Source organism: Haliotis rufescens, unplaced genomic scaffold (assembly GCF_023055435.1).
Source record: "Haliotis rufescens isolate VD_foot unplaced genomic scaffold, xgHalRufe1.0.p SCAF_6, whole genome shotgun sequence".
NCBI lineage: Eukaryota > Metazoa > Mollusca > Gastropoda > Lepetellida > Haliotidae > Haliotis > Haliotis rufescens.
The window spans coordinates 18,229,554-18,246,700 of NW_025964334.1; the positions used below are offsets into that span (position 1 = coordinate 18,229,554).

At 41.3% G+C, this 17,147-nt stretch overlaps 1 protein-coding gene across 2 annotated transcripts in view; it reads right to left on the minus strand.

Annotated features, from left to right (window-relative positions):
- Nucleotides 1-17,147, minus strand: part of LOC124140545 — an 83,207-nt gene that overhangs the window by 51,622 nt on the left and 14,438 nt on the right. The window contains exon 1 of one of the 2 annotated variants that reach the window (XM_046508171.2): nt 9,032-9,156. The exons of the other annotated variant lie outside the window; for it this stretch is intronic. Within the exon in view, the coding sequence (XP_046364127.2) occupies nt 9,032-9,051 (20 nt within the window). The 5' untranslated portion in view covers nt 9,052-9,156. Of the gene's footprint in view, nt 1-9,031; nt 9,157-17,147 lie in introns of those variants that run through there. 2 annotated transcript variants of the gene reach the window in all.

The following is a 17,147-nucleotide window of genomic DNA, read 5'->3' on the forward strand; positions in this document are numbered from 1 at the left end:
TTCAGCAAACCTTTCGTACGATTATAGAGGGGTTTTTGTCGCTGTTACTTTTCTACAAAGCTACAGTCCCACAGTAAATTGTCTGTTCAATAAACCGTGTCTGTGTTGGTATGTCTGCTATCCAAAATGTACAGTGAGGCCGTCTTATTGTTGATAGTCATTTTGAAGACATAAATGCGACGTTTCATTAATGCGTACAAGACCACTCGCATTTTTCGCATTCAATTCACGCTCGCGTTTATTTCAGGATTTACAGTACATTCATCATGAGACGAGTTATATTTGAATAACCACGGATCTGATAGTATATCACAGCACCCCACGTGTTTGTTTATTGCCGTTGTCTCCACTATATAGTTCCTTCATCATTGTAGCTGGAGGCCAGCTAGCCCGTACCAATCACACGGCTCATTGATACAGCAATTGCCGTCTGGGATCACTGACCATCTACCGTCTATCCCAAGAAACGGAATACTTCTAGCGGTGGTAAACTTATGACATGACGAAAACATGTTATGATAAAGTGATAAATCTTATAACCCAATAAGGTGTCATGTCATTTGATATACTGGATGCATTTCGACAGAAATAAACCCAATTATATATGGGAATATTAGCCGTGGGATTCAAGTATAGCTTTATTACACATACTGACGATAAAACATCCCTCTCGTCGTGTTTTAACACACGGCCCTCAGCTAAACATGCTATCATTCATTGCGACAAAATTGTATCAAATTCTCACATGAAAGGACAATTTTATTAATTCCTTTAAGATGAGTGTACAAAAAGACATGTTCCAATTATTTTGATAATTTTCGTGATTTAAACATAATTCAAAATTGAACAAGTTTGTACGCATTTCCCCTTCGCATGGAACAAGCCCTGTGCGGTAACTTCAAAAGCCTCATCAATACAAAAATATACAACTGGCGCCGCGGAATCTCTTAACTCCCTTTTTTAATATATTCATTTCAGGGAAATTGTCGAAGCATCATTGGTAGAGTTAGACATTCGTCTCACATTACCGATGTCTTCAATCAGATTGCTCTAGGTCGTGTTTCGACCCTGAAGTCGGCTCTATCCGAAAACAACAAATTCAATAGCAAACGGATGAGGTATAACACGAATATAAATGGCTTGAAATTATTTGTGCACGTTTTTGTATGTAACCAGGCTGATTGAGATTAATTCAATTGTCTACCTGCAAACACACAAGTGCAAGCTGCTACAAAGAGACTGGTAATAGTTGATCCAAAGATACAGCAGAGGATATAGAGAAACTAGTAATAGTTCCTATATAGATACTAGTAATAGTTGCTATAGAGATACTAGTAATACTTGCTATAGAGAAACTAGTAATAGTTGCTATAAAGAGACGAGTTATAGTTGCAATAAAGAGACTAGTACTAATTGCTATAAAGAGACTAGTAATAATCGCTATAAAGAGACGAGTTATAGTTGTTATAAAGAGACTAGTACTAATTGCTAGAAAGAGACGAGTTATAGTTGCTATAAAGAGACAAGTACTAATTGCTATAAAGAGACGAGTTATAGTTGCTATAAAGAGACTAGTACTAATTGCTATAAAGAGACGAGTAATAGTTGCTATAAAGAGACTAGTACTAATTGCTACAAAGAGAATAGTACTAATTGCTATAAAGAGACGAGTTATAGTTGCTATAGAGACTAGTACTAGTTGCTATAAAAAGACAAGTTATAGTTGATATAAAGAGACAACTAATATGGACATATAGAAGCTAGTAATAGTCGATATACGGAGACTAGTACAAGTTGAAATAAAGACAATGGTTGCTATAAAGAGACAACTAAAGCTTCATATAATAAGACTAATTTAAGTTCATATAAAGAAACAAATAAAATGGATATATCGAGTAAAGTAACAGTCGATATATGTAGACAAGTAATAGTTGATTTAAAAACACATAATTGTTGCTATAAAGAGACGAGTAATAACTGCTATTAAAAGACTAGTAATAGTTGCGATAAAGAGACAACTAATGTGGATATATAGGCTAGTAATAGTCGATATACAGAGACTAGTAAAAGTTGAAATAAAAACACATAATAGTTGCTATAAAGAGACAAGTATTACTTGATATACAGACCAATATGACTCCCAGCGCCATGTATACAGCATCGGTCACTGCCGACACCATCGACAAATATATCACAACATCCAACTTGTAGCTCTTTAAGAAGCGTAATAATATTTCCAGGTATATAAACACATCATATTCCGTCAAAATAGATATATACATACTCATTTCATACAATAAGTGTAATATTAAAAACGTCAAAGCCATAGGGCATTCATATAGGTATCCCTGTCACGAGCATACATGTACCAAAGAGGAAAGATAAATTAAAATACCTGGAGTGAGTGAATGAGTATGGTTTTACGCCGCTTTTGGCAATATTCCAGCAATATCACGGCAGGGGACACCAGAAATGGGCTTTACACATTGTACCCATGTCGGGAATCGAACCCGGGTCTTCGGCGTGACGAGCGAACGCTTTAACCACTAGGCTACCCCACCGCCCCTAAATTACCTGGACGTCCGAATACAATTACACTAGCTGTTTACGAAACGGGTGAATATGTCCTGCAATATCGGTTACTCCCTTTCTCATAGAACAAATTTAGAAAAAAGTCAGTTGATAATGCGACAGATTCCATTAAACACGTGAATACTCCTGACGCTACATTAATATTAGCCCAGTATTTTGATCGTTGTACTTGAATTTCAATCTCAGCTCCATGGCGAGTATGCAACCCAAGCAACCATGTTATGAGGCGCTAGAAGGTTTACAGTCAATTCTCATACTACCGGGTACCCACTGTTTGGGAAACGTGTACATTTCGAATCAAGACTCTTGTCTTTGAAGGTACCATATGTAACCTCTGTTTCAGTATTGCATGATCAAAGCCCGTAACTCTGAGGAATCAAGCTGCCGAACGCGGTAACCCATCCGCCTACTATCCGCAGTTAACGCTGCTTAACTTTACCTAACATTGATTTGTATGTCTTGAGTCCGGCGTTAATGCACATAGAGCCAGAAGAGCAAACCCAGCATGCCTGACGTGTCGAAACAGGAAACAATATTAGTCGTCCGAGTGTCTGTAAGTCGATAAATGTCGACAATCGATTGCAAGGATGATGGCATTTATAGGAATATCAGTTTAAAACTTCACATATAAACATCCGATATACGAAACTGCTGCTTTTGCTGAGACGAGAAGGCGTGTCCACATGCTTAGCTATGTAAATATTGATATAGGTGGCGTATTTCGTAGTCATCACTGATATTGATCACAAACACACCTTAATCTGCCAGTACGCCTCTCACCTCTGGTTCGATTACCAGCCCACAACGTTGCTCTTAATTTGATTTCATTGTGTCATAAATACATCACTTTTCCAATTTGACCAGATCCAAGTATGTTGGTCATGAGATGATAAGTGGGTATTTCTCCTTTCAAAAACAGTTTTCCGTAAGGAACTTCCTTGTTCGAATTATTTTTCAGGAAATACTGGAAACAAATATTCGTCAATATGTGGGTAAAAAAGGGGTTTTCGTTCCTCCTTTCAGAAGATTTTGTTTTGTCTTGAAGAAGTTTCCGGAAACTATTCTGCCTCTGACAAGAATACCAGCCCCAACCTTCAAAACCCCCATGTCTGAATATTCAAGTGAGTGAGTATGGTTTTACGCCGCTTTTAGCAATATTCCAGCAATATCACGGCGGGGGACATGGGAAATGGGCTTCACACATTGTACCCATATCGGGAGTTGAGCCCGGGTCTTCGGCGTGACGAGCGAACGCTTTGACCACTAGGCTACCCGACCGCCCCGAATATTCAAGTGATTGGTCGAGTGTTGGTACGAGCTGTGTCTGTTGCATGGCCAGCGAAAACATCTACAATTTCCCGCTCGTAGTTCGAAGGTGGAGGGACACGGGTGGCCCAGTCGTCTAAGGTGCCGCGATTCGCCGTGCAGAGTTGCGTCCCTTGGACACGCCAGAAACCTATGATTGTGGGTTCGAATCACGGTTCGCCCCGATTATGTTTATAGGTTTGTCAGCACCATACCCGTGCTCGTGTGTTTCGCCGAAGTGGTAAACGTCTGAGACCTGCATCATTTCGGGTTTTCCTCCCACATTAAGCTGACACGCCGCGATATAACTGTAATACTGTTAAAGCGGCGTTATACCCAACTCACTCACTCACTCACCGATTCAGTGGTACTCGTTCAATAGCAAACACGTAAAACTACAATGTGTCTTTTATAAATAGCTTAACGATTTAATAATTCAGCGCCAGACACCGCAAAGGACAAATATGTCTGTAATTGAACTCCGAATTCAAGTTTCATTTTCTATGTCGGTTTATAAGACACGCCGCCGTAGTTTGAAGATCTGTTCTCAATACGAGACTTGAAACAAACAGCTATTAAAATGATGAATATGTAGAGAGCCCTGGGAGAGAGTGTGGGCAGGGAGAAAAACACCATTAGCTCGCTAATCAGTGACAGCACTGAATAAAACGACTTGAGCGACATTTGACGAGAGCGGCCTAGCTATCAGCCTCTATCCGGCCATAGCGGCAGTTTTCATTCAGCTGCCTCTGGTGAGTGAAATATGTAAATATTGTAACATCATCGTGTTTGTCATGATCACTTGACTCGCTGGCTTTGATCATATCTCTATATCCCAGGGTCCAAGGAGAGCCACACACGTTGTCTCTTCTTCACCATCTTGGGGCATTTGTCTTCCAGTACCGCAGAAGAAGCCATTCAACTATTGTCTGCAGAAAATAATGAAAGGTTTTCTTTTCTCTCGACGTTTCTTGCACCAGAACAAAGAACCAACATTGTTCCATTAGGCGTAGAAAAGAGCAAATAGTGTGATATATCTTAGATCGTCGCCTGTAACTATGTAGGGCCAAGAGAGCACAATGTGAGGGGAGTGTGGCTTCAAGAAGGCATGTTGGCTGGATTACGAAGCTGGAATACAATAAACCGCGACTGTGGGCAGAGTGCTTCTACCAAGTAAGAAGCAGCAGCTGAAATCTCTGTCAGACCACTGACGCAAATAACTAACCAGACGGACATGTATGAGTAACGAGCTGAAATGGTAAATACTCCTCGTGACATTCGACAGATGATGTGAAACACTGCAAGGATTGATAAAATAACTCAGCAAATATGATTTGAAGATGGAAGTACCCCTTTAGTAGACTTTCTTGCTCCGATGTTTTTGCAGCAATACTTGACAACCCCTTATCTATAATGAATATGTCTTGTCTATAACTGACCGAGATGACATGCCTGAAAAGGGTTAATTTCCTTTCAGTCCTGTCATAGTATTTATATCAATCGATTCTTACTGGAAGTGGGTTATTTTGTGTTCTAAAGAATTAACCAAGTCATACGAAATGTCATTAAACCGATGCCTACATTGGTCATTGTCTGGGAATGGAAGCGTGGAGAATTTCGTTGTTGATAATTTATTTCCAATCACGTGGAAGATTACTGAGATTCCATCTGAGTAAGTGTTAATTGTATTTTAGGGAAAAACCTTGTGTCCTCTGTGTTAGCACAGTAGATAAAGCGTTTGCTCGTTACGACTATTATCATGGTTCGATTCCCTCTTGGGTCAAATGTGTGAATTTAATTTTTGTGTGGCTTTTATGTCGTGAAATTGCATTAATATTACTAAAAGGGATTTAAAATCACGATTACCCACTCACTCACCCTTGTAAGTAACAAACGGACGTATTACACGGTTAGGCAGTAAGTCTTCAGTTTCCAGATCCTTTTTTCCTGTTTTGAACCATAGTACACATTTCATGAAAAAAAATATATATATAAGATTTATGAATCATTATGACTTCGTGATGATACCAGGTGTTCACGATGCGGTGAGAGTAGCGAGCCCCACCCGTGGCACCCGTCACACACACACGGGTCTTCTCTGGCGGAATAAGACAAGTTTATTTCAACAATGAGATGACCACGTACCACCACTGGCAATGAACAACATACCGAATCTTCCAAATGACAGGAATAGTATCATTCCAAAGGAAAGTCATCTTATATCTTAAAAACTGGCAAATGAAGGAATATGTTTCATGTCCAAAGGACACCGATGGACTACATTAAATAAAAAAAAATAATGAAAACTTTACAAAACTTTGGAACGTAGCGTCTTGTTTCATTTGCGTCTTGTTTTATGCTAAAAGTCTTCATAAAAGATATATGTTATTAATATATCTACACAGACAATCGTTCAACTGAAAGCGTTCTTACCTTCAGATTTAATCCCAGCTAAAGGACTGATAATATTTCCAAATATATACTAGTATTATGGGGGAGGGGGAAATCGGTCCTAGGATTGAGATTGTCTCCTATTTTAGGAATTTATGTGGTATCTTTTCAGGCTCCACACACCCCACGCCCACCCCCATAATCTTGTATTTTAATTACACGACTCCATCCCCACCCCCACCATCACTCCCACCCCCACCATCCGATATTGAATTTCCAGTCCCTTAATTTGTTGATATATAACAATGTTTAATTTGAAACAAAACACCTGTCGTTTTATTATGCCCCCCCCCCCCCCCCCCCCCCCCCCCTCTCTCCATGTATTGTCATCACTGCTACATTCATGTGTTTTTCAATACTATTTTGTCCTGTTAAGGCGGATAATGACTGGTACATTCTGCCGGTTACGTAATATTTGTCTTTCGTTTTTATCCTATATTGTTAACGGAATTAAGTGCGTGTTGGAATCCGATTGGTTGAAAAAGAGTGTTAAATTGGATTCGAAACCCGGAAACTTTGTTAACTTGTTAATCTGAATCTTTTCCTCACGCTCAACACATTTGTTAAATATTAATATCTATAGTTTGATCAATATCTATCAGAACAACCTTTTCCCTTATTCTCCTTATCCAGCGCAGACAGGTTTTAATGGAATCATATAACATCATGACGTCATAACATATCAACATGCTGTCCATTTTGTCTCAAAGCTGTAAGAGCTTGCTGTGAAAAATTACCGATAATGTTACAAGTTTGTCATAAACAAATGAAAACACATAATGTTTATCTCTTAACAATATATCGTCTTATCATGGAGTGGGTGACGGAGTATGTTTTTTACGCCGCTTTGAAAATATTCCGGTGACGCCAGAAATGAGCTTCCCCCATTGTACCATGTCGGGAATCAAACCGGAACGCTGTAACCACGAGGATACCCCTCCGGCTTATCATGGAAACCGGGAACACAAGCCAGAGGTTTCTTTACAGTTAAATATCCCTATGTGATAACAGCGGAACAGCACAATAATAAATATCCTTAAAGGATTCCTTCAGTAATCTCCCGGTTCGAACTCGAGGGATCACGGTAAAAAAAGGTTTCACTGTATGAGTATCTAGTGAGACATTATTTGAATATTAAAGGCTCAACTTAATACATAATGGTTGTAAGGTCGCATTAACATATTTATGATGGCAATAATTTACAACGATAAACCACATTTGGTTCTGTAAAATTTAATGAGGAATGCTAAATTTGGTGTCATATACACTTCCCTTTCACTTTTAATTCTCAACGTGGAAACCAATCAATTATCTTTCCAATATTAATGCCGGCCATTGTTGGATCCATCTGTTCAAGGGAGAATGTTTTCACATCCACTAGGCATGCTGCGGTAGACTGCTGTATAGACTACTCAATAAACTGCTATGTGTATACGTGGTAATATCAATATGTCGAATAATGAATAAGTCATGCCTAGGGGATCTGAGATTACAAATCTTATTTAAACGACTGGATTACAAAATCACTTACTACTGATAAAAAAACGGACAACGTTTGTGAACATTTGGACGCAGTTCCAAAATATAATATATTTATTGATCACGTGACCGACGTATCAAGGCAACCTTGCTTATCCACACTGCACTTTTCAGAGTCAAATCGTCCCGATTAATGTATCGTCGATAAGGAGTTGTGTCCTTCGTAATTGTAAACCTTCCTCAATGTAATTATCAGAAAAGCAGGTTTCTTGATTCAAGGGGTCCGGATTACCAAGGTGTTACGATATAACCGGTCAACTTGGATAAATTGACAATGCAGTTCATAGATATGATGGGGTCACTGTGAATTATGTTGTGCTTGGAACATTTATTTGTTTGTTTGTTATTTGACGCCGCACTAAACGCTATATGACGGCGGTCTGTAAGTAATAAAGATTGGACAAGACAATCCAGTGATTGACATCATGAGCATCGATCTACGATATTTGGGATACGATGCAATGCATTAACCTAGTCAGTGAGCATGACCACCCGATCCACTTAGTCGCCTCTAACCACAGGCATGGGTTGCTGAAGACCTATTTATTACTCCGATCTTCACGGGTCAGGAACATTTGTGACAAAAAGGGATATGTCGTAAAACTAGAACTATTTCATTTTCTTTTGAAATATACGCCGTAAAACGATTTGACTCTTAACTCCTGATTACTGGTTGAACAGCTTCATTTGGACAATCGATTGACAAAATATGGCGTAACAGCACATTCGATACGCGGTAGTTCGAGTTGCGCAGTGAATACGTACATGTACACTTACCAGCCGACGCTCTCCAGACAGCATGCAAAGCCTTTCCGAAAAACAACAGCGACGACTAATGAGAACGCCTTGTGAGAACAGACACAATGTACTCTCAATTTTGTATACCCCAAGACCAGCTGCTCTCGGCTGGAATTCATTGTGTTTGCAGTGCAGTAGCCCTGTATTCATTACATTTGAAAGCTTGTTTTCAAATCCTCATCGGAACTGTTAAGCACCAGATCTTATTATTGTACTATTTCTACGACTGTGACGGGTTTAAGCTAAGCATTATAACACCATAACGGACACAAAAGGACCACCTTTCGTAACGTGCCTTAAACTCAATAGTTCTTCATATACAGGATATGTGATATGAAATACTTACTTTCTGGTATATTCCACCATCCACGTAAGCGTGAGCTGCCAAGTGTGTAAGCTCCTAGGAGGTAAACGGTAATATAACGGAAATATTACAGAATAAGAATAACCCTCTACTTGCGCCAGGCGAAGAAGAGCGCCTACATCTACCCGGTAGACGGAAGAACGGATACCACATATGTATGGCGTCAGCACATTAAACATTTATCAAGTGATCGTGTTTCATTACCAGACAAATGCCACACAGGGTATTTTGAAAAGATATCAACCTCAGCAGGTAGTCATATGCGTTAATATTATATTTATCGGTGATGACAATTTCACTCAATTCTTCATATCGCCATCTAGTGGGACCCTCTCTCATGTCGCTACAGTAATATTAAAAGCAGTGTAAAACCAAACTCTAGTACACTTCCGTTCATATCACATTGAACTCTTGAGGAAAAACACTGAGCTATGATTCCTACCACATTGGACCTTGCGTGAAAACACTGAGGTATGCTTCCTACCACACTGGACCTTGTGTGTAAACACTGAGGTATGCTTCCTACCACATTTGACCCCCGAGGGAAAACATTGAGGTATGCTTCCTACCACCCTGGAGCCTTGAGGGAAAACATTGAGGTATGCTCCCTACCACACTGGACCCCTGAGGGAAAACACTGAGGTATGCTTCCTACCACACATGACCTTGTGTGTAAACACTGAGGTATGCTTCCTACCACACTGGACCCCTGAGGGAAAACATTGAGATATGCTTCCTACCACACTGGACCCCTGAGGGAAAACATTGAGGTATACTTCCTACCACACTGGACCCCTAAGAGAAAACACTGGGGTATGCTTCCTACCACACTGGACCCATGAGGGAAAACACTGAGGTATGCCTCCTACCACACTGGACCCCTGAGGGAACACACTGAGGTATGCTTCCTACCACACTGGACCCCCGAGGGAACACACTGGGGTATGCTTCCTACCACAATGGACTCCTGAGGGAAAACACTGAGGTAAGCTTCCTACCACACTGGACCCCCGAGGGAAAACACTGAAGTATGCTTCCTACCACACTGGACCCCTGAGGGAAAACACTGGGGTATGCTTCCTTCCACACTGGACCCCTGAGGGAACACATTGAGGTATGCTTCCTACCACATTGGACCCATGAGGGAAAACATTGAGATATACTTCCTACCACACTGGACCCCCCGAGGAATAACACTGAGGTATGCTTCCTACCACACTGGACCCCTGAGGGAACACAATGAGGTATGCTTCCTACCACACTGGACCCATGAGGGAACACACTGGGGTATGCTTCCTACCACAACGGACTCCTGAGTGAAATCACTGAGGTATGCTTCCTACCACACTGGACCCCTGAGGGAAAACACTGAGGTATGCTTCCTACCACACTGGACCCCTGAGGGAAAACACTGGGGTATGCTTCCTACCACATTGGACCCATGAGGGAAAACATTGAGATATGCTTCCTACCACACTGGACCCATGAGGGAAACATTGAGTAATGCTTCCTACCACATTGGACTCCTGAGGGAAAACACTGAGGTATGCTTTCTACCACATTGGACTCCTGAGGGAAAACACTGAGGTATGTTTCCTACCACACTGGACTCCTGAGGGAAAACATTGAGGTATGCTTCCTACCACACTGGACTCCTGAGGGAAAACATTGAGGTATGCTTCCTACCACACTGGACTCCTGAGGGAAAACACTGGGGTATGCTTCCTACCACACTGGACCCATGAGGGAAAACACTGGGGTATGCTTCCTACCACACTGGACCCCTGAGGGAAAACACTGATATATGCCTTCTACCACACTGGACCCCTGAGTGAAAACATTGAGGTATACGTCCTACCACACTCGACCCTTGATTGAAAACACTGAGGTATACTTCCTACAACACTGGACCCCTGGGGGAAAACATTGAGGTATACTTCCTCCCACACTGGACCCCTGAGGGAAAACACTGATGTATGCTTCCTACCACACTGGACCAACGAGGGAAAACACTGAGGTATACCTTCTACCAAAGTGGACCCATGAGGGAAAACACTGAAGTATGCTTCCTACCACACTGGACCCATGAGGGAAAACATTGAGGTATGCTTTCTACCACACTGGATCCCTGAGTGAAGCATTGAGGTATGTTTCTCAAGGACGTCTTCCTCCACATACACTTCTCAACACATATGCACGTTTTTTTATGATTTCAGTATATAGTCTTGACATTACAGAATGAAAGGAGCCAGCATGTCATTGTATTTTTGTTACTTCGCCAAAACATATACACCTCGTCATAAATATCGCACCACCCACTTTTTTTCACTAAGTTATGAGGATCTTCATCCTCATAAATGGTGCTTAGAAAAGCACATTAAACTGTTTATATGGCCTCATGTGAGCGTTCAGTCAGAAAATTGACACCACAAGACCGAATTTGAGCACTAATTGAGGGTTTAATTGTAGCAAACTAAAGTTCACTAAAATCACCGTGAAATAAGGTGAAATAAGTATGGCTGCCGGGTCGTTACAACAGACACACAACACAGTTCACATTTCATTAATGTCGAACACACTAGTACGGTCCACAATGACTGGCTAACCGCCTCGCACATAGATAACATGTTCTACACGCCGTCTCATGCTGGTCACCAGACGTCTGAATCTCTGTTGGGGGATCTGCTGGCACTTATCATGCAATGCATGGGTCAATTCCTGAAGGTTCTGAACTGGAGCATCCATTGCTCACACCCTACGTCCCAAAATGTCCCACAAATGCTCAATAGGGATTAATGTCTGGACTTCTGGCAGGCCAGGGTAGTGTCTCAATGGCGTTGTGATGGAGATGCTGAACAACAGCTAGAGCACGATGTGGTCTGGCATTATCGTCCGTGAAGACTGGACGTGTGGCGAGGGCATGGTTATCGAAATGAGGCACAACAGCACCGACCAGGATCAAGTTCTGGTACCTCTGTCCATTCAGTGTTCCGGAAACTGTGATGAGGTCAAGTTTACAATCATAGGAACAACACCCCCCACTCCACGACGGATCAAACCCCCAAATGGAACATCAGCTTGAATGTTCCTCTGATCATATGCTGTGCCTCTCTGCCTCCAAACTCGTGCCCTCCCGTCTGTATGATGCAGCAAAAATCTGCTTTCACCGGACCCGTGGATCCTTCTCCATGTCCTCAGGTTCCAGCGAGCACGTGCTTGGCACCAGGCTAAACGGGCATGGCGGTGATGATTTGTGAGGAGTGGACGTCTGATAGGTCGTCTTGCTCTTAATCCTGCAGAATTTAGACGTCGTCTGATGGTGCTCATGGACACTCTGTTGTATGGATGCCATCCATGTCGCAGCTGTGTACAAGTAGACTTTGGGCTTCGTCTGGCTTGGCGTAAGAGAGCACTATCTTCCCTGTCATTGGTTTTTCTGGGACGTCCAGACCTCGGTGCATCCTTCACTTCACCGGAAGCAGTTTGCTTATGTATAAGCCTGCTGATAACAGTGTAATTAATCTTCAGTTGTGCTCCAATAGCACAACATGACTAACAAGTCTGGTGCATACCAATAATTTGCCATCTTTGGTTCAGAGGCTCTGAACGCTTGGGCATTTCACTGGTTGGTCAAAATAAAGCTTAATTTATGCCTAAAACCAAATTTTAGCTGTGTCTGCCAACATAACATACGCCAAAAGAGGCTATGTGCATACTGCATTTTTAGCAAACCGACCCCCGGTACAAGCATGCTCAACGCAAGCATGCACGTGCAGCTCGGGTCAGGGTGTCTTTGTGATATTATGTTCACAGATGGTGTAGTATATGAAATATGTGCTTGTAGTTTAAAAAACCGAAAATATATTTTCTACTTTTACTTTAAAATGTGTGGTGCGGTTTATGACGAGGTGTATATAATCATTACCTGCAACGAAACGTTAATCCAAAGTCAATCAGCTTGGTAGGTTAATTGTTCATTAGTCATCCACTGGCTTCCATCAACTAGTCACTGTAACAACTTAGATGTCAATAAGTGTATATATACCTATGTTGTTTAGCCCTATCCATCACTTGCTTGATAAAGGTGTTAGGATCTACACCGAAACGTCGCACTAATTGTAATAAAGAAGTTGTTCATCCATAGAACTCGTCTTACTTAATTGTTTACATGTTTTAAAGTTTGGTACAGTTATGCGTTGTTGAACTCTTTTTTATAACATTTGATTGAACGGAACAATTGTGTGTCTCAGTGCTTTGTTTCCGATCACTTCTTCCCCGGTTATCCTATATCGAGGTTAGTTGTGTTGAATGCATCACTCTATTCTGAGTGTTTCCCCAGAGACCGCTGTACATAGGTTTTTAGATCTTGTGTCGCTTTCTAGTCTTGGTCAGTGGAATTGATGGTCATGGTCATTAAACTGACATCTGCACCCCTAACAGTTTCATTCATTCATTCATTCATTCATTCATTCATTCATTCATTCATTCATTCATTCATTCATTCATTCATTATGAGGGGAATGCCTGGTCGTTTCAAATAAGAACGGAAACTAAGCACTCTTATCCTACCGTTGGATAGAATAAACACATTCTTAACATATGCATGCCTACACGTATACCAATGTGATCGTCTATATCATTTCTACCAATCATTCTATTTATATCAATTTACAGAAACTGGTCTCATTGATAATTAATTCGAGTTCTCAATGATGCTATGGCACTGGCAAAGATAGTCCCGCCACTGCATAATTCTATGAATACAAAAAAAGTCTACCGCTTTGTTAAATTTTCGTGTCCATGGTAACCACACAGGGAGAAAGTTGATACCCTCACTTAAATCTACATCAATAATAAAACCACACAGACGGTCCTCAAAGCGGTGTATGATCATCAATGCACGTGAGCCTGTGTGGCATCAAGATCAATAATACACATTTCACCAATCGTGTTGGTTCACTGCAGAAATTCTGTATGCTGTCATTACTGACATACAGGTACACAGCGAGTGACATACAGAGTTAATGGGGATATTATGACCACAATAGATGCAGTGTAACACGCAAGACCTTTATAAGATTTCAAGGAATCCCTTTAAAGGGAATGGTAAATTATTAACCCGTTCAAAGGCTAGGTCTACGAACAAATTGCATTCTGTTTGTTTTGTTTGCTTGTTTGTTGTTAAAGGCCGCACTCAGCAATAGTCCAGCTATATGGCGGTGCTCTGTAAATAATCAAATCTGGACCAGACAGTCCAGTGATTGACTGTCAGCATCAATCCACGTAATTGGGATACGATGACATGCATCAACCAAGACAGCGAGTCTGACCACCCGATCCCGTTAGTCGCCTCTAATGACAAGCATAGTTGTCTTTTACGGAAAGCATTGTTTGCTGAAGACCTATTCTAACACGGGGCAAATTGCATTGTGAACTATCTTAGGAATATGCATACCATGTGAGGCTCTAGGTTTATATTAAACATACTACTTAATTCTATCGGGTACCCAGCGACAGCTAGGCGAGGGGAGATACGCTTTTGTACGTGTGTTGCAGTTTCAGAAACTTATTTTGATTGTGTGAGTGAGTGAGTGAGTGAGTGAGTGAGTGAGTGAGTGAGTGAGTGAGTGAGTGAGTGAGTGAGTGAGTGAGTGAGTGTTGTGCAACATGACGGATAACTGTCAAAATCTGACTTTTTTCCCCCATAAACCTGATCGGGGCGGCGCGTTGGGATAGTCTAATGGTTGAAAGCGTTCCCTCGTCATGGGTACAATGTGTGAAGCCCATTTCTGGGGCTCCCCGCCGATCTATCGCTCGAATATTGCTAAAAGCGGTTTAAAACCCAAATTGCTCTCACTCACTGACCAGATCCATCATCTGAATGCAACATGACGGCCATGGACATATGAGTGAGTGGGTGAGTTGTATTTTAGCCATATTGCGATACCATCACGACCGGGGACACGGGAAAGAGAGCTTGGTCTTTGGGAGAACAAATAAACGCTTTAGCCAGAACGCCATGGGTTGACATTCTGATACATACAGGGACATATGGACATATGGACATATGGACATATGGACATCCAGATATAACTCGTTACAGTAGTGGACAGTATAAGGAACGTCCCGCGCGGTACGATGACATGCAAGTAACCGAGCCTGAACACCCGATCCATCTACTTACGTCTTACAAGCATTGGTTGAAGGAGACCAATTCTGTTCTGGAATCCCTACGGGGCACCAGCCTTGCGAATCGTTCACATACAGCAATGGTAGCTACAGGGGCATCTTAGAATTACAATTAGGTTTCAGAACATAGAGAACGAAACAAAATGTATTATATAGCTCTGTGTGTAATGCTGATATTTCTGAAGTTGAGGAAAGTGATGAACATAACACCTAATATTTCACTGGAGTGAACTTAAAGAGACTTTAACGGAACTGTTGTCATACAATGGTTACCTTCCCGCAAATTGTCTCCTTTTGTTATAAGTATCTAGCCCAAACCCAAACTGTTGACTTTCTTTTTACGTTTGTTCCACACTGACAAGGCAAAATAATGCAGACGGTCATTTATGGAGTTAATATCGCTTCTTGCCGTTTGTTATTCTCTTGGTGATGTTTTGATGTATACTGTTAATTTTTCATTTAACTCGTCAATCGAGACTGTTCGTTTCGCCATTTTTGTTACTTGACCAGCGTGTATTCTTTCGCTTCCAACAGCGGTCTCGTAGATTTCAAGGATATTTCTTGTTGAAGTTGATTTTGATTATAATCATTTCTAAATGTATGACACAAAACAACCTAATACTTTTGATTACTTCTGTTCATATTTGTTATGATTTATTTTGTAAACACGAAACTACTTTTTAAGTCGCAAATACAAGGAGTGGTAAACCGTCCCTGTGTGTCAGGTAGGGAGAATTTACGTTTCAAGGTTTTACATTTGTAGACAACTACACAAAAAGTATATTATAAATTAATAGGATATTCCACGTGCCTCGTGAAATATCATGTGTCTCGTGACATCTCGTGACGGGGAAAAGGAGATATTTCACTCGACATATGAAATATCCTCTATATGTTAAAAAGATAAAGAAGACAGCTAAACAAAAACGAGCTGACATCCATGTTTTTTTGATTGCCTATAATAAACTGAATAGCAAGTTCGCCATAACACAGGGTTCGTGAAGATCCGGGGTAACATAGGTCTTCAACAACCCATGCTTGCCGTAAAAGGCGACTGTGCTTGTTGTAAAAGGCGACTAACGGGATCGGGTGGTCAGACTCGCTGTCTTGGTTGATGTATGTCATCGTATCTCAAATGCGTGGATCAATGCTCATTATTTCAATCACTGGATTGTCAGGTCCAGACTTGATTATTTACAGACCGCCGTCATATAGCCGGACTTTTGCAGTGTGCCGCGTTAAACAACAACAATAACCCAACAAAATAAAACCATAACATAGCGTTGTTCGAATGTATCGGGTCATTTGTCTAAATTTGTTTTGAAAGAAAGAAACATATCCCAGTGATATTGAGAATTCAAGAGCGGCACTTATTAACTATTTGTGGAAGCATACATTCCTCCTGAATACTGAACAACGAAATGTCTTGCCGACTCACTGAACAATACGCTGATTGAGTTGACCCTTTAACGCTCTGATTTCGCCATCACCGCATTGACGAAGACCCCCAGTGGAGTCACTGCCCTGAGGCTATGTCCGATTTTACTTTAAATTGCAGTATCGTGCCCGGTTTATTTAATCTACCTAAAACACAACGCTGAGTTGGTGGCAATTGCGCTGAAATTGTCGTTGGGTACAGATTCACGGTTTTGGATATTAACCAAGCAATCAGCAGAGAACGTTCCGTCGCGACTCAGCTCGCGTTTCGTCTCTCTTCCTAAACTACAACATTACAACACCATTGCTGTCGTTGGCAACTTCATTACAACCGCCCAAGCAAACTGTCCTGCGTTAAGACTCATAAATTAATAGAAACCGAACAATTAGGATGAGAGTTAATCTTGTTGTGTGTCATGTTGCAATTGCTATTGCACAGGGAGACCAAGAGGGTAAGATCAAAGACGAGGGA